Source organism: Barbatula barbatula (genome assembly GCF_947034865.1).
Source record: "Barbatula barbatula genome assembly, chromosome: 19".
Taxonomy (NCBI): Eukaryota; Metazoa; Chordata; class Actinopteri; order Cypriniformes; family Nemacheilidae; genus Barbatula; species Barbatula barbatula.
Window position 1 is genome coordinate 14,816,813 of NC_136782.1, and position 27,763 is coordinate 14,844,575.

The 27,763-nt window shown below is 41.4% G+C and overlaps 1 protein-coding gene across 6 annotated transcripts in view; it reads left to right on the forward strand.

The window, feature by feature from the left end:
- bcas3 (BCAS3 microtubule associated cell migration factor) overlaps positions 1–27,763 on the forward strand; it is a 190,865-nt gene that overhangs the window by 147,355 nt on the left and 15,747 nt on the right. For all 6 annotated transcript variants that reach the window (XM_079482294.1, XM_079482296.1, XM_079482292.1 and 3 more), the window contains one exon: positions 27,397–27,564. In XM_079482294.1, the coding sequence (XP_079338420.1) occupies positions 27,397–27,564 (168 nt within the window). The remainder of the gene's footprint in view (positions 1–27,396; positions 27,565–27,763) is intronic.

A 27,763-nucleotide genomic window follows, 5' to 3' on the forward strand; every position in this document is an offset into this window, starting at 1 on the left:
CAGAGAGTTTGAAAAAGCATGCGATTTTCACACAGTAACTCTTCTCTGTCAGCGAGAGATACTATCCGCTTTCTTATGGCCCCCACGCTGAGAGGCAAAGGATGACGGGGCTTTTGCGTACTCCTTACTGAACTCCGTGTGAACCTCCTCTCAATGATTTCTGCTTTTTTATTACACCAGTTTCATTTTAATCATTGAATCATGCCGCCGTTGCCCTCAGAAGTGATTAAAACCCAGCGGGGGCGACCTGTGTGATGTTCAATGTTGTCTCTTGAATAGGCCCAGATGCACACTGAGACAACCTGTTGGTTATAACAATGTTTTTCTTGCTTTTGTTAACCTCCTCCGCGCACGCTATCCCATGTTAGTCATTCCAAATTACTCACAGGTACGCACAATGGCAGACTGACCACTTTGATTCTGCTTTTTTCATGTTAAATATTAGTGCACTCTTTATGATACTTAAGCTAGATTTTGTGATATAAAACATGATGTGTGCTAGTATTTGAGGTGTGAGTCAGTCTAGCTTTTCAGACACCTAATACAACAACATCAGTGTGAAAGGTTCTGCTGTAAAAACTCACAGTTCTTATTCCAAACAAAAGTCCAGCAATAATGTGCCCACATGCTCCCAAATAAAGCGAGTGCTATTGACCAGTCCGGTCCGGGCCAGGCTTCTACTGGGCTTCCAGTAAGAGGGTGTGTGTGGAGGATCGATGCATGTGAGGCCAGTCAGCATGTGTGTTTAGACAAGTTTGAGGAGATAATGGCTGTTGCCGCTCAGACACGCCGACCTAATGGAGACGAATGATTCCCATCCTCATTAAAGCAAACCAAATGGATTAGGTCGGTGTTAATGTGCTGTTGCCATCATTAAAGGTGTGCTTCCAAAGTCAAAACAAGAGAAGAGTGTTTTCACACTTGGTGAGTGTACTAGTGTTTCTTTTTGAATGATGATATATAGCAGACTGCGGCTTTAGTAGATCAGAATCTAAAGAATGCAGCGTTTTTTTTTACTTTGAGTTGGAAAACATGGAAATAAAAGTGTGTTTTACAAAAAACGAACTCAACTGAGTTTAACCAAACCAAAAAGTGTAGTGTGGTATTACTCTATTTCTAAAGTGAAAGTTCGCCCCCAAAAATGAACTTACCCTCTTGTCATTTCAAACCAGTGTGACTTTCTTTGTTCTGCAGAACACAAAAGAAGATATTTTAAAGAATGTTGGTGACCGAACAACAGCAATACCAATTCACATTTATTGTATGGACACAAGACCAGTGCAAATCAATGGCTACTGTCGTTATTCAGTAACCAACATTCTTCAAAATATCTTCTTTTGTGTTCTGCAGTCGGAAGAAGGTCACACAGGTTTATTTGTTGTTGACATCCAAAATGTGAAACTGCAGCACACAATTGTAACTAATATTATTGTCAGTTAATGAGGTTTGCTGATATAGTTATAAAGTTATAAATATTCCTTGTTGTCGTCAGTAGTGAAGAAATAGTTCTTCTTAATCATGGAAGATGTGCTTAGTGTGTTTTCTGTTAGTTTTTATCTACATATTTGGTTAATGTTCTCCACCGTGGCTGACCAAGCTTAGAGAGAGAGAGGCTACAGAACTCGTGAGTGGCGCTGGGATGCATTAAGATGTCTGTGAAATTCTGATGAATGGGGATAAATGGGATTCGCCATATCGTGCAGTGCCACAGCCAGGAGGAAAGCGAACAGATAGCACATCCTTCTCACATTTATCAAGCTATATTTCACAATCGCTTCAAAACGAATGACCAGAGCCGCCCCGTCTGTTCTCCCCTCTGACTTGTGGGAGTAACAATTATCAGCAAACCGAGAATGTGTGAGCGTTTTAGTGCACCATGGCATTATATTCTTCTTTTCTTACTCCTCTGGATTCCACGGTATGCCTTATTCTGGCAGTAGCTATTTTATCAGTTTAAATAGTTTAGCCGTAAAGGTCAGCTCACATTTCTTAAAGTGTCTAAGCTTAGACAAAGCATACAGTACATGTGTTTTGCGATCTGTTTTTGTGTGTGTGGGTGGGAGGTTGCGCGCATTTACAACTGCATCATAATCATCATCTGTGTATGATTATGTGATACAAACCCTGAATGTGTGTGTACACACTGTACAGAGACCGTGTGTGTGAGAGAGAGACATCCTGGTGTAGGACTGGCTGGAGGGCAGGGTATAGCGTGCATGTGGAGTGTCCGTAGCAGGGGACGCCAGGCTGTCTCCAGGATCTGAGGCGCTCCCCACTAGCACAGACGCAGGAAGAGAGCTCCATAAATCAGGCCAGATTAGAGGGGCCGCTAGGCCGAGCTCCGCAGACTGTGCTGCTAAATGTCAGAGCTCCAGAGATGGCTTAAACAGCCCTCTGTAGCTTCTCGCATTCTCCTCACATTTTATTAAATCTGCTCTGTCGAGAATCAAAGAGAGCGAGAGAGAGAGAGATGTAGGTGAGAGAGGGAGGAGGAGACGGGAGGGTCAAAAATGATGAGCTCTCCAGTAACGGTTACTGGATTTACAAAGTATCTCTTGTGTTAGATAGCTGAGACTTATCTGAGCCTGGGGAGGGAAACAGCCATCCTGCTCACACTCTCATTGGCCGAACAAAGAACCCTCCATGTCTGCACGGAAATGCAGCATCACACGCTGCATTCCCGCACACACATTCTCTTTCCATCTCTCTCTCACTTTTTTCTCACGCTCGCAGACAAATGCTCTCTGTCACAAACTCTCTGTGTCATTTCCCGCTGCCAGTATCAGGTACCACGTGTTTTCCTTATTATGAGCTCTGGTGTCGGAAGACTCCGGGGCACACAGACCTTACTTCTGATGACTGGACATTGTTTTGAAAATCAAATGGTCAGCTGTAATTACGGTTTTGTTATGATCACACTTCGCTGAAGCCTCTTGTAATGTAAAAAATGTAATAGTTGTCTAGCTATAGGTTTCATCAGACACATGTGCCTGGCCCGAAGTTATCTTCTGGTCTCTGTTTGATTTGAGTTTATTTATAGACAGTATATGAACATTAATTGTATATTTTATTGTATATTAAGTGCATTAAATTAAGTAAATATTACTTAACGGTTATTGATTCTTCTGTCTACCGGAAGTTAAGTTCGGACCACATCACGTTTGTTTATGTTGTAGCCGCTGAAACTGTCTATTTGTCTATACGTATTCTAATTTGATCATCCATCAAACAATATATAAACAATAATGTCTGACGCTTATGTTTTGTAATGTTATATGTTACATCATGTGCCCATCGTTGTTGACCCAATTTATGTTGAAACAACCCAGCAAAGGTTTGTCCATTTTTGACCCAACGCTGGTTGAAATAACCCAACATTTTTCAGTGTGTATTTTATAAAGTACATTTTAAAAGACTTTTGTGTTTAAAATACAATTTGGCTCTCATTCACAAGGTTTCATTCATCTGTTTTTCTACTTTTCAACCCATCTTGAAAAAAAAGTGTGGGTCACAGGTCCACATAATTTTCCAGCAAAATCTCTCACCATAAAGTAATGGCTTTCTTGTTGTTCTTTCCTATTTTGGGTAAAAGGACCGAACGGTATCATTGTGTTGGCTCATGGACATTTTCTCTCCATATTTAAAAAATAATCATATTTTGACAACTTTTTTCTCCCCATCACAATCCAATTGCAGTTTCCAATCCTGTCCTAATGATAGCTTGTGAATGTATTATAGTGTGAATGGTATCTTTGGCTGAAGCTGAGGGAAGTCCTTCTAAAGTGACACTGTGCCAATGTAAACACCAGTAGCTCTAACCTCGTGTCTTCTCTCGTGTCTTTATGTTAGTCATGTGGACACAGTCTGTAAATGGCTTGCGTTTAGCTGTACTGACTGTTATATATTTATCAGGATACTCACATCGAAGGGCCATGGGAACTGTGCGTTGCGTGAAGTCACAGAGATAATAGTAAAAAAAGTTGTTAAAATTGTCATGCTTCCCTCCCTCCCCCACTTCGGCATGTCACAGGGAAAGTATTGATCCACAACTTCCCAAAGTTATTTATAATTGAAGATAAACAAGGAATGCACATATGCCTGGGAGTCATGTCGTTGGGGTGAGGGGGGTGTGTCTTGTTGCGTTGTTTTTGGTTTTCGCCTCAGAGGGAAGTTCTCAGGGGGAAGTTTTTAAAGCACAAATGAAAATAATAAAATAAACCAAGTGACACCAGCCCACGTAACGTGGGAAGAAAAGTGTTTGCGTTATGGACGCAACACATCCTATTATTATCCTACTGTGTGTGACAACTCTGACCAGCGCTGCCCTCATACACAAACTGAGCTGTTTGAGGAGAAACGCTACTTCCTCTGTCAGCACACACACACGCAGACCATCTAAGGCCAGACCATTACCTCTTATTTCTGACAGCCATTATGGGAATGCTTAAATATAACTCAGGCAGCCAGCAGAGACATTATAACCAAATAAGCTGAGCAGTAATTTTTCCCACTTCAAGGTGGTCCGGCTAATCTTCCGGACCACTGTCACCCTCTTGGTTGGAAAGAAAAAGTATTGGGCTTCTTTCTGTCCTTGGTTTTGTGTATATTAGACCAGTGCACTTTCACAGCACATTAAAGAGACATGCCATAGCCACTAATTCACATTTAATTCACACAAAATTTTTCAGTTTTTTTTAACTTTCTATTTAGGTACTTGGTTTAAGTATAAAGATAATTTTTGTTCCATTCTGTGAACTAGTAGCAAAATTCTTCCAAATTAAAATATTTAAGATTTATTTGCAGGAAATTTAGCTGGTCAAAAAAAACCATGTACCAAAAACCAATACATTTTACATGTATTTTGGGGTCAATTTAAACATCTTTAGATATGACTTCTAATTTAGTTTAAGACAAAACAGGAGTGTTCTCCTAATTTTTCTGTTGTCATATTCACATATATCCTCATTGGAGGCTGAGCCCCCCAATATTGAAAACCTAGAATCGCCCCCTTCTTGCATCTTTATTCCATACTTCGAATGTGAATGGCGACTGAGATTTACCATTGTTCCTTACATGGGGCAGTGAAGAAGCAAAGGGGATGATCTCATACTGCTCAAGGTTACCAGGGCTTTCTCGACCTCTCAACACCTATCGCCAACAACCCCACCTGCCCGGCTCTCACTCCACTCTTCCAAGGCTGAAATCAACCAAATATTTCCCCATCCTACATTATCCCCCTCTTTCATCAACAAACTGTGCTAATGACTTGTTCAAAGCTGTTTGTTCTTACTCCTGCAAAAAAAAAAGACCTTTGATGATATATGGCAGTCTCTGGTGGTGTTGCGCTTAAGAAAGCTTTGACACTTGGAGGGCCTCCCATCGCCTGCAAGCTGATTCAGTGGCACTGGTCCTCACGCTTCACGGTCTAAAACTGTCACCATGTGTAGAATTACAACAATTAGCCTGTGATTTGTGTGAGATGGTGGCCTGAGGCCGTAGACCACCCATGCGTTGCTGCTGGGGATAGGTGCTAGTGATTCAGCCCTCTGTAGATGTTGTTGGAACCGTGCATTCATCCAGATTGAGCAGCTGTTTTGCTTAGGAAAGGTGATTTTATGAAGAGAGGTCAGACTTTTTACGGCTTATTTGGGTTATGTTTGGGGCGCATTGCTTCTTATTAACTCGTTTATCATTTGCCATAATGCATCTAATAGATAGAGTTAGTGCTTGTTTAAATGACAACCCTCTGTGAAACAGCAATCCATTACAGGAAGTAAGGACCTTAAGAGCTATGGTTTTGTATGGCCAATGAAAAGTTATTTCAAACATTATGAAGAAGATTTGAAATATTTTAGTAATGTTCAAAATTACTAATTAAAAACATTTTATGTTAATTTTCATTTACTTTTCAGCAATAATTTTACATAGTTTTTCATTTTATTAGTATTCTTTTTTATTGCTATATCAGTTTATTTATAAGGCAACAGTTCTAATTTTCATTTACTTTTCAGCAATAATTTTACATGCTTTTTCATTTTATTAGTATTCTTTTTTATTGCTATATGAGTTTATTTATAAGGCAACAGTTCTAATTTTCATTTACTTTTCAGCAATAATTTTACATAATTTTTTCATTTTATTAGTATTATTTTTCATTGCTATATGAGTTTATTTATAAGGCAACAGTTCTAATTTTCATTTAGTTTAAGTTTTTTTTTTTTAAATACACTCTAAACACAAACAATGTGTGTGTTAAACATTAACCCATTCGACTTCTTTACACTGTTAAACGTGGTCGTTTCGTCATACGTCCAACTTGGTTTTAAACAAGTTGACCATGTTAAGCGTTAGTAGTTTTTCTGTGCTTGATACACTCCCCCAGCACTCCAACTTGTTTCTGAACGTCTTTCTAGGTCTGGATTCCTGTTTCATAACAAGGATCCCCTCCTTTTTATTGGGAATTTGTCCTGGAAAAGCACGCCCCATGGCATGTTGAAAGAAATAGCCTGCCCACTCGCCAACCAACGCGCGATAGGAAGACCCGCTTATCAAGATTGGCTGCGCTGCGTCAAGATTGGCTGCGTGGGGAGCCTGTAGCTGCAGCTCATTACTCTTGCAATAGTGAGAGAAGTTGTGTGTTGGTTTGTTCACAGCATTTGACTGATGAATGTTATATAAACGGTAGATATAACGCTAGATATGGTGATCATTTGAAACTGATAGACGGCGCGGCCCTAGTGCTAAAAGAGGACGGACATGAACTGCATGCGGTAAATCAAACTAAGTCCCACATCTGTGTTTTTTTGGCTACCGGCGTGTACATGCATAATGTAAAAAATACAAAGAGATTAATGCGATGATTTGTTGTGTTCTCGCGCTGTAGTTCCGTCCCCTGCATCCAGCAGCTCGTCTTTTGCCAGAAATAATCGTACAGCTGTATCTCTCTTTTATATATGTTATCAAACTAAATAGTCTTCGAAGATACGACATACTACTGTATAGTTAGATTAATATGAGATTGGGGTGTGTTACCCGATCTTTAATGTTGTGAGGTAGTAATGGCTAGTAGACTTGTGTATTTGGCATTTCATTTGTTGGATCTCTTTACTTTTGTATGTAATGGCCCAGACTGTTTAAGTCACAGTTCAAGTTTATGGAGCTGCTCATGGGCTGGACCAGGGATGCTGGGAATACATTTTATGGACGATACATTGCTTTTAACTGATCCTCTCACCTCAGGTTAAGCCACTGGGGCAGTTCTCACCTTTTAGTCTAATCCCTATTTTGATAGTTTTGTGTATCTATACGTTATGTGTTGATCCTAATTTTTTGATTTAGGCCATTAGTGTGATAGCAGCAAGGTGGGGTGGAAAATATGAAGTGAAATGTGTTAGGGTCCTTACAAGTTACTTTTACAAGCTAGGCATAGCGAAGCTATTGGGAGTTCAAAGCAGTTAATCCAAAATTTATTTGTTTTTACTAGCAAGTAGTTAAAATATATTTCCCTTATCAGAACATAATTTTGACGAAATTCTAAATTATAATACCAGCTGGGATTAGTATTTATCGCCTTTTATAAAGGTCTGACCTTTTATCTTATATCATAACCACGATGCTCATATAGACCGCTGTAAAACACAGAGCCATGTACAGTGTAGATATAAGACAAAGATGTGAAAGCAAAGTCGAAAGTGTCTCCAGGTATTCTGGACATCATCTATGATGGGCCAAATGATCGCAGACCTGTGACGGCTGGAGGTAAAGGGCTCCATTTACCATTCCCTACTATCTGAATGGAGCATCTAGCTCTTGCCTATCCAACAAGCCTTCGCTCACTCTAATTGCGAGTAACTATTAGCCTTTGAAGTCTGACAGGAGGAATCTATGGCATTCTTCAGAGTCTGGGCCTGAAAAGAACGTCCTCAATCTGTATTCATTATGCTTAAGCTCAAGTGTATAAACAGTGGCATTAAGTCATGGAAAGTGATGTTTCTGAGAATAATGCGTGTTCTGTGTTCCTCTAATGCTCCTCGTCGAAGTCTAATTTTTGAGTTTTTGCGCAATTTTAAGGCCTCCCGATGCTTTCGATAGACAACTTAGGCCATTGCCTTTCTCTGTGAAATTTGCTTCTCTGAGGTATGATGTTCCTAATGAATATGGCCCTGAAACAGCCCGCCCTTTCAGAGAGCGTTTCCTTTTGTGCCCCCATTCCACGGCGTGGTACTTCACAGAAAAATCCATTGAAAAATGCCAGGAGAGTGTATCTCATGACCTGAAGAATGTTTTATCTGCTCGAGTTATCGTTTTTCACTTAATGACAGCCATTATGGCCTCAGAGCAGCAGAACAGGCAGCAACTGCATAAGAAGTTTGAAGTTTTTTTTCTCTTTCCCATTCTCTCTCCAACGTGTAATGCAATCTAACCTTTGGAAGAGGCCTGGAGTGGCTGGAGCCGTAATGTGTAAGAGGCTCCTCTGTTAAAAGTGGCGTCGCTTGGGATGGAGCAAGGGGCGAGGAAAGGCAAAGAAACGGGTCTGCTTCTTGTCACTCAGGGCAGCCCCTGCCCAGGGAGTCTGCAGATCTTTGTGTTGCAACCCAACACGGCCATGTAACCACACTGACACTGCGTTCAGCTGGTACACGGTGAGAGAACCTATTTACGAGAAATCAAGCAGCTTAATTGTCCATTAGATCACTAGTAGACCAGAAGAACACGTCCTAAAGCCTCTTAGTGAAGTTCTCCAAGACATGCTGGGTGACCTGGATGGCTAAGAATTTTGAAAGACCAAACCTTTGCTTATACCAGCAGCGAACCCTTCTGTTTTGTGTTTCTTTAGTGAATAGAAGCAGAGAGGCTACAAACCAATATTTGTGTTTCTCGCTTTTAATGGGCCATTTGAATAAGACTGGTTATGACCTCCTGACACTGATCACAATGCACAGGGCAGCAGGGGGATTAGCTTCTATTTTCTAACTACTCTCTCTCTCTCTCTCTCTCTCTCTCTCTCCTACTCACCCATCCACCCTTGCATAGACAGAGATGGACATCAGAGATGGACTTTCTTGGGAACATCTCTTGTGTCAGGATCTAATGTAACACTTGTGTACTTGAGGTCACCGCAAGTTCAATTATCTTTGGCCACCTGTTTGCCTCTAACATTTCGTCTGAACAACACAGATCATCTAATCGAGATGTTCTCAAATGTAAACGCACACAATCTGGCACTGTCAGCTGTATTTAAAAGCATAAATAGAAATTCAAGATTATGTTTAAGTTTAATTATGTCTTACAGTATGTTTATGTTTGTGTTTGGATTGCAGCTGGAGAATTTCTATATTACCATCTGTCCATGTGTTTGCAAGCTCTGATTGAGTCGTCAGACAGGGTGCTGAGAGCTGCCTGTGCTTTTGCTACTGCGGATATATTCTCTCAGGGATTGGCCTTCACCCCTGCGGATCAGGGCGTAAAATTGCCGGCCCCTTTGCACCCACATGTGTTGATAAGTCCCATTAATATCTCACTGATCCCTGCCAGCTCAGAAGCAGTGTGGGAACTCTAAGCCCAATCATGTAGAAATGGCTATCTCTCCTATCACCACCATAGTATCGAGTAGGGAGGGAGTGGCAAGCGTTGATCCACCGGTAGGCAGGATCAGGGAACTGTATGTGAGTCTATTAACCGAGGGGGGATGGAATCGGGTCTGAGCTGGTGACAGGTGCCTGGCCCAGCTTTGGCTCGCCGTGACCCTCCGTGCTGGCTGGCGCTGCCAACCTAATCCCCGGCCAGCTGTTGCAGTTGTCGTTCCAATCAGGGTAAAGTGTCGGGGCAGGTGGCCACTGGTTCAGGTAGCTCTGGCGCATGCTGATCGGCGGATCCGTGTGGCAGTGACAGAGCTCTGCTGTCATGGGGCTTCTTTGTGCTGACGGCCGGCCCCCTGAAAAATCTAGGCCACATGTTTCTAGAGCTGTCAGCAGCCCTCCAGCCTACCATCCATTATCCCACTGACACTACACGGCCGCGGTGTAGCTGCTGCCTGTCAGGCCCACAGACAGACCAGGAGGTGGGTCAGGGTGTAGCCGGACACCCCTATCGGTGGTGAATTAATCGGTCCGTCTCTGTTAGGCCTAGTTGTCATGGTGTCATCCATCATGGCAGGAGGTTGTCTGTCTAAAGCGTTAGGCTCGCTGATCAATGGGAGCAGAAGTTGTTGCAACAGGATGTTGTGTCTGGAAGCTGATGGGTAAATCGTTTACCCAGACCTTACCTTGAACTAAAGGCTGAGTATCTTGGCATTCTGGACTTCTGGAACTTTCTAGTTGTAAATTAGCATGCATGTTTTGGCGTAGACATCAAGACTGCAACATAATGTGACGACCAGATTCGCTTGGCAAATGTAAAGTAGACATTCAAGTAGAATAATCTCATATTTTAAGATGTGGAGCTGAGTCTATTACAAAGATCAATATGTGCCGTACATGAGGATGAAGACGCTGAGTGCCTCCCTTTGATCGATCAATAAAATGGTTTCTCCCGGATAGTTTTAACATCAAAGTCAATAACCAGCTTTGTAAATTGCTACATTAGAATAAAGGATCATTGGGGTCTAACTTTTCTGTCCCCAACCCTTTCGAATGAATTTGTGGAGAAAGCAGCTGTCAAAAAGAAAAGAAGTATGCACAGTTCTGAAGTATCCGTGAATTACTGAAGTTTTTAATATTACTGCTTATGAAAAAATGAATGGAAAATGAAACTCATTAAGTGCAAAAAGTCATCCATGTATGTTATGGATTTACAACATTACTTTTACTTTTAAATTATTTAATATGTCTAATTATGAATATATATAATTTATTTAATTGTATATAATTTAAAAATATTATTTGATTTACCTATTTCATTTATTATATAAAATCTTCCAAACTGCCTATTTATATACAGAAAAAAAGTATTTATGTGCGATTTGTTATTAAAATTGACAAAAAAACATGTTGTTTAAAACAGCAATTTACTGTACTAATATGCAATTCGGCTTCAAACCATAGAGCATGAACAAGGCAATTTTTCTCTCTTTTTTTGAATACTTGGCATTAGCACTCAATTGCCCCTTAAAACCTTAAAACAGACCCCCCCCCCATCTCTACAAGAGACATTTGATAGACAGGCCTTCATGCAGAGAGCATCTAATTATATTTGTGGGTTTTTTTGGATTATACTGTGGCCACACAGACCTTATATGTGGTCTCCAAAGAGTTGAGTACAGTCTGTATGCGTGATTGTCTACAACCATGTTTGTCGCTGGCGTGCCGGGGATGAGGTGGTCCAGCAGGGTTTGGCGTTGATACTCTCCATAAGTATCCAGTGTCCGGAGGCAGTGTTCGAATGAGAGTGTATCAGTTTCCATAAGACTCTGGCAGTGGGGATTCGTCTGTGGTTATTGGGCCATACAGACAAGCTATAACAACGGTGTCTAGTGCTGGAGCGGTGGGGAGAGGGTCCTGCCAGCCTCAACCCGAGAGTCCCTCAGCAGTCTTTACAGTAATAAAACAGCGCAATATCGGACATCCGACACCCCAGATCAAACCCCATTACATTAAGGAAATATTAGACCGGAGGGCCAGCCTGATGCGTGCACGTCATAATGGCGGACGGGGCTAGATGACTTAGTCTGGGCTCGGGGAGGAAACAGACATGAATTAAAATATGTGTTTACCCACCAACATTGTCAGCATGTTGGCAGGCTGCTCGCAGTACTGATGAACACAATCTCTACATGGACCAGAGCAAATATCGATCATATCACTCAGATCAACAAATGCGTTGGTTTTTTTTCATATTTAGAAAGCTGTATTTAGATTTTTTTTATTCAAATAAAACATTCTTAATTACACCTGTACATTGTTTTACTATTGAGTTACCGCATTTGCATTCACTTAGCATAGCAAACAGGCATCCTCCTTCCATCTACAAAATCCTTCATCATCACGCTTACGTTCCTCAGCGCCCGGGCGTGTTTTAAGCCCCTCTGAGCTCGTAAACATGATTTTAGTCTTTTAATATTCCGCCGCTCGTTGTAAAGCTAGATGAAAAAGCGCGGCGAGTTGTCCCTCGGCTTTCGCTTTGCCTCGTGAGGTTTGACTTATGCGATTAAGAACATTTGCAGATCAGGAGAAGCTTGAGTGGTCATTCTTGAGTAGTGAGAGTGAGCGAAGGCTGATCTTCATTAGAGCGGCTAGCTCTAGCTGATGGCTGTTGGACGTCGGCAGCCTCCATGATTTAAGTGTCCTTTCTGCCTGGCCTCTATAAGGGTCACGGCGGGCCTTTGATGTTTCATTATGTACGGCGCTCCAGGAACAAAAACATGCAGGCCACATCAAACGGTCGCCGTGCTGAAGCGTCAGGAGAAGCCTCCGCCTCCCGCCCCTCGCTCTTAGCACTAGATTACTAAAATCGGCTCTGCCAGAGACGAAAGCCAAAACAACATCAACGCGCCCACAGCAGAAAAATTACACCGGTGTAAATCAAGGAAAGCTATCAGATGGATGAGAAACAGATCTGCTCCCACTAAATCAGACAACACCTGTGGGGTTACAGCGCAGATGCACAAATGCTCGAAACGTCTTTGCTTTTAGAGCATCGGCTGGATGGCATTATATATTCTTTCATCTTTTCTTTGTTTACTTGTTTGTCGACCTGAAAGATGACTTACAGTACACAAACTGCAATGTCACGGCCGAGGGGTCGTTTGGGTCTTTGTCGTGATTTGACTGTGCTCCAGTAGAGGTTAAACAGGTTAAGAATCTTAACCGCACTAAAGCCTTTGGAACGGTTACTTATTAATCTCTTGCACTTCGAAGACATTAGCGGCAGGTTTAGCCGGATTTACCTCACAAGATAACGCGGCCAGATTTGTCAGAACAGCTAGGCGTAGATGAGAAAGGGCGAACTGAAGCCCTGTGCCCAGTGCCTCTTCGCTTCTTTTTCTACCTTACCGCACCATGCATATATGAGAATTGTGTTTAGGTAATTCTCTAAAATTTGTTGGAGCAGTCACCCATTGACCTACTTTTTTTTGCATTTTGTATTGCAGTATATCCCAGCTTCAAAATACTGATATCATCATTGGGAATGGTTTAAGTGCTGGTGTGCTCTGCGAGGGAGTCTAATGGATGCTCTTTTGTTTATCAGAAACGCTGATTAAACCACCTGAGCACCTTACTGGAAATCAGCTCCGCCTCAGACTGTTGATCTTCATTTGATTAGTCATGTCTAGGATTGTTAAGGCGTACTACAACACCCCTGAGGATTGTTATGTGGAAGTACACAGCGTCTGTGTTTTCTGTTTATCTGAGTCATCACTGATGCACTGTGTGCTCTTCAGCGTTAATGGAGCTCTTAGTCCAGATGTGCAATTAAGACGACGAGAGTTTGTTTATTTGTTTAACAGATTCTCTTATATTTTTATACTTGACAGACAAATGAAGAAAAAAAACACTAACCCTCTTCTCTCAACAGGTAGTGGTCTAGCTTTTGTTGAAACTAGTTACTTTGTATTAGCACCTATTGTACTATTGCTCTTTGTATGACATATAGCTTATTGATCCCCAAACTCTTTGTAAGTTGTTTTGGATAAAAGCGTCTGCTAAATGACTAAACGTACATTTTTTGTTTAACAGATTCTCTAATATTTTTTAAATATATAAGAGAATTCAGTTTGTTAGTGGTCTATCATGGTTATATAGATTTGTTTATGTGCACGACTGATCCATCAAAAACCTAATAATTGTTTATTATTTATCTAATGACAATAATTATAATAATGGTGTTGTTGTTTTTATTAGTAAGTTAGGGAAGTACATCGATTTTGATACATTTGAGATGCATGGAATTAAGCAATGTTTATTTACATTTAGGCAATTCTTAAAACAAGGAAAGGTTAAGATGTAAATCGAATACTGTAATACAATTCGTAACAAGTATAATTTGTTACCTTGTTTACTTTTTCGGTCTCTCAAATTGTTCTGAAGAAAATTAAGAGATGATGAAAAACAAATGTATTAAAACAAACGGTATAAAACAGAAAAAAAATCATTACTGGTCTTGGACTCTGAATGGAATATTCTCAACTCATTTAGCTTACCTTGAAAAATCTATTAACACACGCTGTAAACTTGTCTAACATAACATGCGTGAAGTTGTTTTGCATCTAATCCTGCCATTCGCGGGGTTTTATGTTAGGCCGCTTGGTGCGAGGTGATCAGCTCGAGGTGGGAAAACCGCCACCTGAACACGGGAGATGCTGCAGGCTGGACATTTGGCTATAATGGGAGGTTACGCCGCATTTTGCCTCACCACCGGGCTGTATATGGGCGTGTCTGTGAAATGGTTTTTATTGTTTGTTAATCTGTGGACAGTGGCAGGCCCATTTCACACTGAATTCCACCCTGTGGGGCCGTGGCTAATTGGACAAATTTGCACAGCGGGGAAGGAGGCACAGAACGGCGGGAGGCTTGATATATGTGCAGAGGGCTGCGGATCACAGGAGAAGCTGGCCAGTTACACACACTCCCTCTATCACCATGAGGTTAAACAAAGAGTTTTGAAGATTTTGTATGCTGGTTGGACATAAAAGTACAGAAATCACATTAGTGTTCTTCTTCTAGTGCTTCTATCGTTAACCTCATTTTTAAGTCGCTTTGGATAGAAGCATCCGCTAAATGACTAAATGTAAATGTTTACGAGTTCTTCGTAAAATATTTTTGAACATTACTTTAAGCATAATTGATGTAAAGATTATTCTGTTGTTATTGAGAGTACATGGAATATTTTGCAATGTGAAAAAGATGATCATATATGATTTTTACATTACATGAACAATCAGTAATAAGTAATTGCCAAAATGTAAACTAGTAAATTGAAATTACTTGCACAGACTTTTTCATACTTGAAAAAAGTAAAGGGATAGTTCACCCCAAAATTAACATTCTGTAAAATTATTTAAAAATGGTAGTCAAAGGTGCCCTAGAACTGTATGTTTTCCTAAATTATTCAAAATATCTTAACAGAACACAAATAAAATGCAACAATTGTTCCTACTATGGAAGTTTTGCTAACATTTTTATACAAATATTTCTTTGTGTTTAACAGAGCAAAGACATTTTTTCACAGGTTTGGAACAAATTGAGATTGAGTAATTCATTTCAGAATTTTCTTTTTTGTGTATTTCTTACACATTTCAATTTTAATAAAATCTACCTAATTATTCTTCCTAGCTTGTAAGCATATTGTGTGTAATGTTTTCCCTGCAAGCATGCCTCTGCTTCAGACTTAAAAATCTCTGCCATGCTTTTTTTAGTTGTCCTTGAAAGACCACACTATTTCTCTGTTTTTTTTACAATAGAAAATTCCCCTTTTATCATTCTTTTCACCCATGATCTATTTCTGCTTTGGTTTTTGAAGTTCTGAGTGGTGCTTTAATTAATAGTTTCGCTGCCTTGCAGAAGGTCGCTCGACCGCGGTACCAGTTTTAAGTCCTGGGAGTAAGAAATACGGTCTGTGAAGGCTGTGAAAAACAGGCCAAATTTAAATGGGTGGCAATGGCAGTGGTCGAGCACGTGTGAAGTCAGCCCTCTGGAATTGAGATGCCGTAGGCTCCAACGTGGCCACGCTTCCTTCATGTGTGATGTGTGTGGCTCACAGGCAGCAGTTTCATCAACGCCCTGGACATATAAATCTAGGACCGGAACCACAGCACCAGCTGGGCTCCTGTTCTTAGCTCAGCCTTGGCTTGTGGAAAACAACACGTAGCCTAGTCACTTTTTTTCTGAACATATGCAGATCTTTACATCTTGACCCATCTAATTGGAGATTTTTGCACCCAGATCAGAGCAGTCGGCCTGGTCAAAATCTAAGTTTCTCTGGGTTTCTTGTTGTTGTTTTTTGTTCATGACTGCAGTGCAGGCTTGTAGCTGGGCCATGGGCTCTTTGATGTGTGTACTGCGAGGGAGGGTCATGCCTCTGAATATCAGCCTCCCTCCCTCCGGTGCAGCAGGCGCGTATCCGTCTGCTCTTTCTCAAGCCGTCCTCTCTTTCTCTTGCCTCACCAGCCCATCTGGCTTGAGTTACCTCATGTTACTGTTCCAGCACTTTGGTTCATCCTTTTTTGTTTCTCTTGTTCGCCTTGTGTCTTTTCCTACTTTTTTCTGTCATTTCATCTCACCTCCATCTGTGCTTTTTTTCTCTTTCTACTGTCTTGTCTTTACTGTTTTGTTCTGAAACTGACAGTGGTTGGACCAAAGACAAAATCACAATGTTTGAGTGCCGTGACACAGTTTGGTTTGGTTAGTGAGGATGACTGAGGCAATGCGTCACTGTTTTTAATTCAGGTTGTTGCAACTGGAACATATTGTGACAAAGGCTGTACTTTTAGCTTGATTCTTTGCACTCAGTGGATATTTAGCAATGATTAGTTTGAAGCTCAGAAAAATGTCCGTGTTATGTTATGTATCTTTTTTTAAATATTTTATTTAATTTTTAAGATTACGGAGTTAAGCAAAATACGAATTTTTATTTTTATATATTTTATTTTATTATTTTTTATTTTTCAATACATTTTAATTGTATTTGCATCTAAATGTTTTCATGACAGTATAGCAAAATACCTTTTTTTTATTTTTATATTTTATTTATTCATACATTTTTTGCATTCAAATTAAGAAAAATAGCTTATTTTATTTTATTTGTTCATATATTTTTTGCATTAAAATGTTTTCATGACAGTTTAGCTAAATACCTATTTTTTTTATTTATTTATCTCATAATGACTAATTCTCATGCAGTTCAGTAGACATTTCTTCCTTTGCTTCATTCTTAGATCCCTAGTTTGGTAGTTGTACTGTCATTAGCAAAACATTACTGACAGTCACCAGGACCTATAATGGATCTGAGCTCACATTGTCTCCATCTGTCCACTCTGGCTGTGGATTACTCTAGCGTCTCTTCCTTTAAACACATCATAGCGGTGTCTCCACGCACTCATTGGCCTCCGTGTCTCTCTGTTTGTAGTGGTGTGGTGCTGAGCTCGTGGTTAGGATGATATCAGGCCGATATAATGAAGCAGTTCTCTCTCTTCCGCTCTCAGATGATGTGGTTGTGGTTTCTGCAAAGAGGTCGCTGTTTCAGACGTTAGCTCAGAGCCCATTGTCCGTCAAAGAGCCTGAGCAGACACGGCGGCTTCCAGTTTTTCACATCTTTTAATCCCCTGGAAAATTCACACAGAACAGATCGTTCCCTTTCATTGTTTGTTTTTCAGACTTTTACGCCTTAACTATTAGTAGCCTCACTTTTACACTCCACAAAAGGTCACCTTCACGCTGAGATGTTCAAAATCCATCCCACGCATGTTGACGAACAGCAGTTCTTCTATACCTTCATTCTCTTTCTCTGCTGCAGTCCGGGCGGAGGAAATCCGACCGCTGCTTTGATCAGGGAAAATCCAAGCTCTCTTGTGGGCTGCATTGTGGTGGATCACATCTAATTGTATCTCTCATTTCTACAACTGGGTTTTTTTGTTGTTGTGTTTATATGGAGACAAGTGTGTGTTGCTTTCCGTGTGTGTGCAAATCTTTTGCGCTCTCTGTGTCTCTTCAGTGAGTGAATCATTGCTCGAGTTTAAAGCTGTGGAGACAGAAGCTCCTGCCAATGAGACTGAGATCACTCATCCAGGACATGTGTGGTGTGAGCTGACCAGGCCATTTATCTTCTACTCCTAACAAACTTCTTTCTCACAAGCTATAATTCTTCACAAAAAATCCATTTGCATCCTATTAATTTCATATTGTTCTTAGGCGGGCAGAAGTCAGTGTACTAATGTGGAACACATTTTCCCTTTTGCACTGGTTCTGTTTCTGAAGTGTTTGGCCCGGATTATCTGTGAACCTATCTCTCCATGCCTTGCGTGTTTGAAGAACATTCTCAGAGGAGCAGTTGATGATTTTAAAAGATGCACATCATTTACTCCAATCCTTCTTGGATGTTTGCGGTCAACATGTATAGCTTTGTTTGCTATACATGTTGAAGCATATAGAGTATGCGAGAAACAAAATGAAGGACTTTCTCTGTTAGTGCGTCTCATCTTGTTTCATTGTTAAACATTTCCCAGCCCTCCTCAGTTATGTTGGCTCCGGCAGCAGCATCAGCACCGCTTGTTGGGTTCTCAAATCAGATTAACCTGTTTTTATTTTCCACTCTTCCTTTTACCCAAACGCTAGTGTTCACACAGCCACCGCTACCCCCCCCCCAAAAAATCAACCATTTCTTTCATTTATTATTCTTGTCCATCTGGAATCATTTTATCATTGACAGGTACAAGTGTTTGCTTTTGTGAATATGCCGTTCTTCCAAAAACAACATTTGTTTATTTGTTTATGCACGTTGTGCTGCCAAAAGAGGCGATACTGTAGATCAATGATGTGATGTTAACCAGGGCGTAGCGGGGTTATTTCATTTATCTATTTTAACATCAAAGTTGTGTGTTTTGTCTGAATTACTTTTCACATATTAGTGCTAATAGATTACTTTTATAATATATATTATACAATTTTTTGCAATAATTCTTGGGGTTTTTAAGATAACAGGGCATGTATTTGTATGGGAGACTGGAGGTGGGATGGGAAGACACCATTCTAAAGGGGGGGTTAGGTGGACTTTTAGGGTCAGAAAATGAAAGTGACCCGGCTCTGCTGGTTAAAAGACAGACCGTGTTTGGCTTGGCCTGGTCCGGAGCAGATCAATGATCTGTAAAGTGGATTTGTTATTGCCTTGTTTGCTTTGGCAGTTCTTGAAAGCGTCCGTCTGATTACAGTCCCAGATGTCATTGCACACATTACGGTTCCGTGTTACTCCTTCTAAGGGCTTTTTTCCTCTTTTTTAGCCTACTTGCACTATTTCTTCACGTTCATGCATATCTATGCAGGCTTGGCTGCTTTCAGAGCTCGACCATTCAGTTTTTGTTTAAAAATCTAATTTTAAGTCGCTTAGCATCGATTTGGTTGGTAGTCCTTGACCCTTTGCAGTTCTGAATGAAGGGGGTGAGCCGCTATTGTTTAACTATTTTCAGCTTAGCATTCCAAGTGGATTGATATACGTTGCTGTAATTTAGTAATGGACTGTTATAATGGAGGATTACATCTTTACGTCACATTCTATTGCTAACACTGGCTCAGGTGTAATTGACCTCACACAATGTCAGCAGTGTGTTATTGGCAAGTGAATTTGACTAGCTGTTAGTCTAAAGCCAATCATGTCCGGATCAGTGTCTGTGTCAGTGCAGTATATAAATAGGTTACGATCTGCTTTAGCTACGTCATAACTTGATTCACTGTGTGTACCAAATGTCCCCGCAAAAATAGTAATACCAGTCATTTTTGACTTGGGTCATTTTTTGGACCCTATTGGGAAAACTAAATCCAACAAAATGATGTTGAAATGAACATGTAAAAATGCAGAAAGGTTTGTAAGGGTTAGGTTTAGGGAAAAGAAGATCCCCATAAAACAGGGAAACCCAGCGTGTGCGCGCGTGTATTGTGAAACTTGTTTGGTGATGGTTTAAAAGCTTCTCTTTTATTTACCAAAATTGAAAAAGACCATTTCTGTCTGTTTGTATTTTCTTCAAATCTTTTGTGTCACCACTAACAAAATGTGTCATTATTATTTTAAGTACATAACAAGATAAAAAATTTAAGCAAAAACTAATATTGCCATTCTGGTATGAAAGAAAATTAAGTAAAATATGGCATGTTTTAAACCCATCTCACTGGAGACCCTGGAATTTGAACGGCTTGCTGTGGCGGGGATAAGCAGCTTTGAGAGCTGCAAGGAGAGAATGAGTGTGGTCCCAGGTGGATGACTGGATTTGGCCACAATCATCATATCAGATGCTCCTTAGTGCCAGTTAGAACCTGAATCAAACACTGTCCCTCTCCTCTCTAAACTCTGTGAACTGTGTGACCTTCCTCCTTCGCCTCACCAGTAAGATTAATTCCATGTAAGAGGGTTTAGATTTGACAACAGGAAATAAAACTGTCTCTGCATGGGACGGAAACAGTTCTTACAGTCTGCATCATAACCCAAAATGGAGATTAAAGACACATTAGGCGGTGATTTCTCATTATCAAATGGAATTGTGACAGATTGTGCAGCATGTCCCAATGAAAATCCTCTCTGCTCTGCCTGCTCATTTTTTCTGCCAACGTGACCTTTGCCTGGACCCTTGGGATGGATGGTTTTCTAGCTGCTGGGTCGATTGTTTGGCAGCACGGGGCGGTCCGGGAGGCTGGCGATCAGGGCTGTTATTACAGCAAGGAGGTTTCGCTCTGTGCCGCCACATCAAAAATGCAGAGGCCCGGCGCTCGGCTCTAGTAAGAGCATGTTACCCACCCACTAAACCTGTTATTAAACTCACAGCGCAAAAAGTGTTTGTAAGTGATTATAAGCAATATGTTTCATTAAATTGGGCCTTTCATTTTCTCCACAGCTAGTTTTTCTGCATCGGTTGTGACCGTTTTTGGTGTTTTGTAGTTGACAGTTTCTGTTAAATATAGCAGGACCAAATGTCTTGCCGTTTAAAAAACTTATATTGTTAACATAAGAAAATCCATTAGTAAACATGAACAAACAATGAGCAATATAATCCGTGTTAAACACTTATTCATTTTAGTTCAGTGCATTAACAAATGTTAATTTAAAAAATGTAAATGCCAAAAATAACATTAACTATGATGAATAATCGGCATTGTTTATTGTAAGTTCATGTTTACTAATGCATAATTATTAACAAAAACAGCCGTATTCTAAAGTGTTACCTTTTTAAGGTATCCAATAGAATTTGATCTGTTTTATGAATCCAACTCATATTGTTTTTCCCAAACATCATCTGATTTATCCAAGCATCAGATGCTTCAGTGCGGCGAGGGAAGAATCCCTGAACCTCAGACCTGGTGGCCAATCAGGCCTTTGTTCCAGTCAGGTGTAACACCGGCTCCAATCAATCAGATCACTTTCTCCCGTAGCGCGGCCTCTGCGGTGCACATCACCGGCCTGATAGATAATCTAATCTGACAAGGCCAGGGCCCTGTGGACGTGTTTGTGTGAGGGGGGAACGCTGGAGCGCTAACCTCCCCTCTCACAGCCAGCTGAGACCTCTGTCCGCTGCACGTCTTCACCCTCTCTCTCTCTCTTCATCTCTCTCACTTTCGCTCGTTTTCTCTCCTCCCCCCATTGGTGGACATGAGACAAATCGTTGGCCGCACGATCTTAACTTCGTTAGCTGAATGAGCCCAGGAATCACCGCCGCCATGTCCGTCTGTGCGTCCCTCCTCATTACGGATGAGCCCTTCGACTTCCCCTTTCTGCTCTCACGAGGAAATTCTAAACAACGCGCTGCTATATACAGTATTCGGCCATCTTTAAGACAACTGTAAACAAAATCCTGCGTGCGTTTATGTTTGTGCAGGGTCATTTCCCAACTGCAAGTGTCAACTATTGAGACACTTGGAAGCAAACACTGCAAATCAATTTAGAAAGACAGAAGGGTTTCCATGAATGAAATGCAGTGCTATCAGCAGTTTTGCAAAAGTGCTCTTGAATGCTGGATTCTGATTGGCTGACTGATGTTCTTTGGTGTTGATTCATTTTTTAGAGCTGCAAAATTGTAAAGTAGGTTGATCTGTTCACTGCATTTTGTTTCTGTGTCAAAAGTCGTATAGCCCACATAGCAGAAGACCAGACTGAGCTTCCCCAAACCGAAGAAACACAAAAATAAAAAGGTTTATGAACCCAAAGTCATGTTCTAGGTACTGTAGTCATGGCATCTGTAACAGAAACATTACCTTCCAAAAGTATTTCATGCATGCACTCACCGTCCCTGTGTGCCACTGTTGTTTAGAGTTATTAGAAGCGAGCGTGTGTGACTGCGGGTTTTAAACGAAAGAGAGTATAGGTGTATGTTTGTGTTATGTGGGGATTAAGGCCATGTCCATCCGTCAACTGTGGGCTGGCAGACTCAGGCAGCGCGGGGGCTCGGGTTTCCACCGGCAACAGCGATCTGATGGATGGGGTCTGTAGGGATGGGCTGTATTGTGATTAATGTGGATACTCACCCCCAGCGCCAGATTTCACGCGTCTCACAGATCTGAGACACAACTCACACACAATCCTTGACAACACCCTAGCTTTGTGTGAGTATGTATGTCAAAAAAATTCTATAAGTAGTTGTTGTATCATGATCAGCTGAGTCGAAACAATTCAGTTTGCATGTCTGAGCAAACACATCCGCATCTGAGTGACTGATTCTTGGAAAGTATCTACCCATACCTCCAGTCGCCAGAAGCGATTACCTGTGAACTCATGCCATAAATATACACATCAGCCAAGCTCAGGGTAATGGAGAAGAACAGCTTACATCTAAGTAACAGCGTCTGTTTTGACTTTGAATAGAGGTTTGATAGTGTTTGTAGTGCTGATTGTTGAGCAGGCCCTGTATTTTCTTTGTTTTGCTCGTAGTTTGGTGCGGCCCTGTAGGGTTTGGCTTCTGCGATCACGGGAGGGACTCGATATATGTCCCGGCCTGTCAGAGAAATAAATGCACTCAAGTAGCTGTGAAACACATTAGCTTCTCAGCATAAACAAGACCTCTGCCTCATTAAGTTTCAGCGTAATACAATACTCTTCCATATCAATTAGGCGTGCCTGGCTCATGCCAGACGGCTTCTCACTCGTGTGCTCTCCATCATTAGTAGTGCAAGGCCACGTTCTGTTTACACGGACTTTGGCGGTTTCATTTATAACAGGACTTAAGAAAAGCCCCGGGTAACATAGACCACACCTTATATGCTATCTGTGTATAAACCAGAATAATGTATTACACTAATATGCTGCAAAGTGCTGAAAAACCCATCCGATCAAGACTCTGCTGTGTGTGTGTACCGTGCAGAACCAGGCCATGGGAGTCTGTTCCCTTCACCCGAGCTGTCAAAGAGCTGGGGCAGTTTGTCAGCAAACACACCCTGCAGGTCTGCTCTGTGTCAAGTGTATCATTCTTTTTTAATCATCGACGGGGCAACGCCGCTTTCCCTTATTAATGCCTTTGCAATGGCCACACTCCCATGATTTGAGGTGAAAAACTTCTGTCGGTGGAAAAGACAGAGCAGCGTTGTCCCGAGCGAGGTCATGCTCATTTCTGCCGTCGTTTATTATCGTAATCACAAACCTGCTTCCCGAATGCAGAGCGAAAACCACAAAGACTGCGGCAGCCACGTTACCCGCTAATGCCCATTTTTGATGTTGAGTTATGGGGTTCTGCGGGTTTATGAGACCAACTAATTAGAAGAGAGGATTGAACTTGGAAAATGTAGGTGAAAGGGAGAAGTTCAGCCCCACCCCGCCCTGGACTCTTTCTTGTGTAAGTAAAAAGAGAAGCGGACCGGTGGGTTTTATATTGTGGGCATCAGCACTGATGATACCCTTACCAATCACAACATTGCCCCTATTGCTTTAATCATGAATGCAATGAGGACCCCTCTTATATTAGCAACATACACAGAGCAACAGCAACTGTGTCCTCTATAACAGATGTGGGTTGGGAGGGCAATGGCACTTTATGCTTTTGTTGTGTAAACACACAATAGTGTGTAGATACCACCTTCTTTATTTACACGTTTCGCTAGGCCCTTTCTTTTCAGTGAAGACAAATCTTTTGGAGTTTTTAATACATTCAAATGTTTTATATATTTTTTATTATTTAATAATGAAATGTACTAATAAATCATATAAAAATAATATTTAATATATTTAACAACAACTACAATAATGATGATAATGTTTAATAAAAATAATAATAGTATTTGACAATAATAAGAATTATTATTATTATTATTCACATTACACTGCTAATAATAATAACTATTATTATTATTATTACTTTTTGAGTTATTTTATCTTGAAATTGAATTGTATTGAGTTTTGGTCCTGTTTGTTCATCATTCTTTGCCAAGTATCTTTCTCATCTCAGCGAAATGAATGTGTTTTAAGGCATATGTTATTAGAGGACTACTACAAAGGGCAGAGTATGAAAACATCCATATCCAGCGCTATGATCATTTCACAACCCTTTTGTGTTCTGCAGGAGACAACAGGTTTATCATCTCTATTAGTGGCATTATCGCGGATTTAACCCTCAGTTTTGATCCCCCTCCTTCAGGAAGGTCATATTCACACCCATAGCGTGAATAGAAAAGGCGTTTTATGAACAGGAGACACAATATCTCTGAATACACTTTCACACTGACAATTTAAGGAGCCGCCACACACGACGCTTTAGATCTTCACTGCTCTCTTTGCTATTAAAGGTTTAAGGCTAATTGTCAGAGAGTGTTGTGTTTAACTATGTTTGCAGATGTGGCTTTTAGAGCAGGGCGGAGAGATAGAGAGCCGTGCCTGAGTGAGTCGGAATCCATTGTGTGGAAGAGAGCGTAAAAGCCCGGCGAGGGCATTGATGGGATTACTCACACTTTTTCATGGCTAAAGAGGGAGAGTAAATGATTTAAAAGGAAGTATAATGTAATGAGGAAGGGCTCACGGTGGGTGGGGGAAAATGCTTCCTTGTGGCCACGTATCTGACTGCTAATCCTCAGAGCTTACATCAACACCAACATTCACACGTCGCCGCCAAACGCTTCTGGCAGCTATTGGGTTCGTATCGCTCGTGCTGCGTTTGTCTGCGGCGCTGTCAGACTGGCTTTTTGGGAGCGGTTGATGCTGTGTGTTTCTGTATACTGGCAGCACTTTAAAGTGAGCTCTGATTGAAAGCCAATGAAAGCAGGGTACACACCAAAGAGCTGGAGGGCAAGGAAATAAAGCCGGCCTGAGTGCCCAGTGTCGCTCTTATCTGGAGAGTTGGATGGCTTGATCTCTTCAAAGAGGACTCTCACTCGAGCGCGGCCATAATCAGCTGATAATAAAGTTTACTCGGCTAACTACAGGCCTTGGCCTCTGATACTTTCCAACATACCGTCACCATATTGCCTCGTTTGCTCTGAAAACAAATTAGGTGGTTACCATAAAACTGTGGCAGAAAACCCTACAGCTGTGTGTTTGATTCGCAGGTAACACACACGCATAATCATTACAAAACAAAATGTGTAGGATTGAACCTGCTGTAAACTGCTTTGGACAATTCCCCATCTAAACCCACCTCTCATATCACATCCTATATATTTGATCTTTTAAATAGCATAAGTTAAAAATGGAAGAAAAGAGGTCTTATTTGCAAGCCCAGATAAAGCAGATGCCAAGCTGACACCATGTGATTTACACACTGCCCATTTTCCACCAGCTTGTTTGTTTTTCAGATACAAGTGACCAGCTTTACGCAAGTCTGACACACTTGTCTGGGGATAATTGCTTGTTAGCTCAATTTCATTTATGGTCCCTTAATAAAACCTAATTGAATTAGTCCCACCTCTGCCTGATGGTGCTCTTCTTGTGGGTGTTTACAGCTCTTGTCCCCTTGGTAGCCCAGAAACAGAATAATGTACGTTCCCCACATGCCTCAGTGATCCCGCCATAACCCGAGGCTGTAAAGGTGAATGCTCTCTGAATTAAATAACAAAAATCTCTATGGTGTGACATAAGTAGCCCTGCATTTGCCAACATCAAGAGAGAACGAACGTGGGTTTTATGATGATGAGAAATGTTTATTTTCCATTCCCTGTTAAATGTGTGCTCATATCTCAGTAGCTCAGACAGGATTTTCACAGCGAGAGAAACATGTAAGGCCGGAGAGAGAAACCACATGGGTCTGCGTGGGACATTTGTCTTTTTTTCTGCTGTCTGTGTGCCCGTCCAGAACGGGCGGCAGGCGTTATATTATTGAATTGGGTGAGGTTGAGCTCTGAGGGGTGTGAATAATGCGGAATGTAGGCTGTGGCAGCTGTCAGCCACTCTGATGAAGAGATCTTCCCTATTGGAGAAGATGAACTTCTGACCCCACATCCTTTGAGTCTTTCTCTATCAGCTTTTGCACTGACTCGCAGTAATGCACCCAGCGTGAGCCGTCCAGCTGAGGAACAGCCTCCCAAATCTATTTAAAAGGGCCCTTGGTGACTTAAAAAGGGTACGACCCTGACCCTGAAACCGGTTTCTCGCTTGTGAACCAGAAATTGAATATTGCATTAGTAATTTGTTTAGTTTTAATCTTGCTCACCTTCTGATATATTCTGTAGTGTTTTGACTGCATACAGAGCCGTGTTTCGTTTCGTGGCGTGCTGGAGCTCTTGCTTTGATGGCGGTCATGTTGACTCAGGCGATCTGGGTGCTTTGAGGAGTCAATTGCAGGAACAGGACAAACAGCTTTTTATGAAGTGGTATAAGTTATCTGCTGTCTTTGAGTCTGGCCGGGCTGGTGTTTTACAGCAGATAACAGCAGGCCCCTTGCTTCCCTATCAGCATAGCCACCGGCCGCCCGCGCTCCTCTCTCGCCCGCGCATTAGCAGCTGTCAGAGGCCTCGAGTGTGCCTGAGGATTTGCAGGGGAGCCCAAACGAGGGCAGATAGCCGTTGGCCTGCGGATCAAAGGGTCTCCCTACAGGCCATTCTGATAAAGCTGCTGTATTTCATGTAGCAGGTATCTGCAATAGAAAGACACCTTGCTCTCACGCGTCTGAAGAGACAGACGTATTCGGCCTCCTCCTAATGCAATATCACCAGAGCACGGGCGCTTCTTGGTGTTAAAAACAGCTCTGCATTTTTGTTTGAAGTCCCACTGTGGTGTTTTTCAAGAGTCACTCATTTCCTCTTTGCTATCCATGTCAGAGGAAGGAGGGGGAGTCGGCTGGGGTCTCGAGGCTACTATGTGTACCAGATGAAACACAGAGATGTTTATGACCTCAGTGTTTTTTAATGCATATACCTGCGTCAACATAAAGTTTGCATGGCTTTGCCGGGTAAGACCTTAGTGAGACAAAGAGATGTTATGAGGAGAACTTGACCCCTCTCCATATCAATGCTGAAATGATTTGAGATTAAGAAGCAAAATATAAATACACTTGGGTGAAATTAAAGCAAACTTTCATAAACAGGACTTAGCTTAAACCAGGACTAACCCTAAGTTAAATAATGATATTTATGTGGCTTTTTTTTTAAATGCCTCCTGAGACACAAAAAATAACAATGACATATTTTAAGATATTTCAGGGCACATTATTTTCAGTTAAGACAGCTCAAACTTTCATTTTAGTCTGGGACTAGCCTTAAGCCTTGTCTGTGAAACCAGGCAATAATGAACTATGATGCAATGTGAATGTAAAAACAGTGAACTTGAAATGGTGTGATTTTCTCTCTGCAGGCACGTTTGACCGCAGTGTCACCCTGCTGGAGGTGTGCGGCAGCTGGCCGGAGAGTTTTGGTCTGCGTCACATGTCCTCCGTGGAAGCCACTGAAGAGGGCCTGAAGGAGAGGCTGGCGGATGCCATGTCAGAGTCGCCCAACAGAGACATCGTAAGCTCTGGGACAGGTGAGCACATACACACTCACTAACAGTGTGGACAGAAGATCATGTAACGTGGTTATGAATTAATGTTGTGGATTGTATCTCAAGAAAAATTACATAAAAATGTATGTGTAGGGTCAGAGTGCACCTGTTCTATATCATGTTTAAATAGTTTTAAAGGATGGTTCACACAAAAAGCGTGTTTTTTTAGTCATTTACTCAA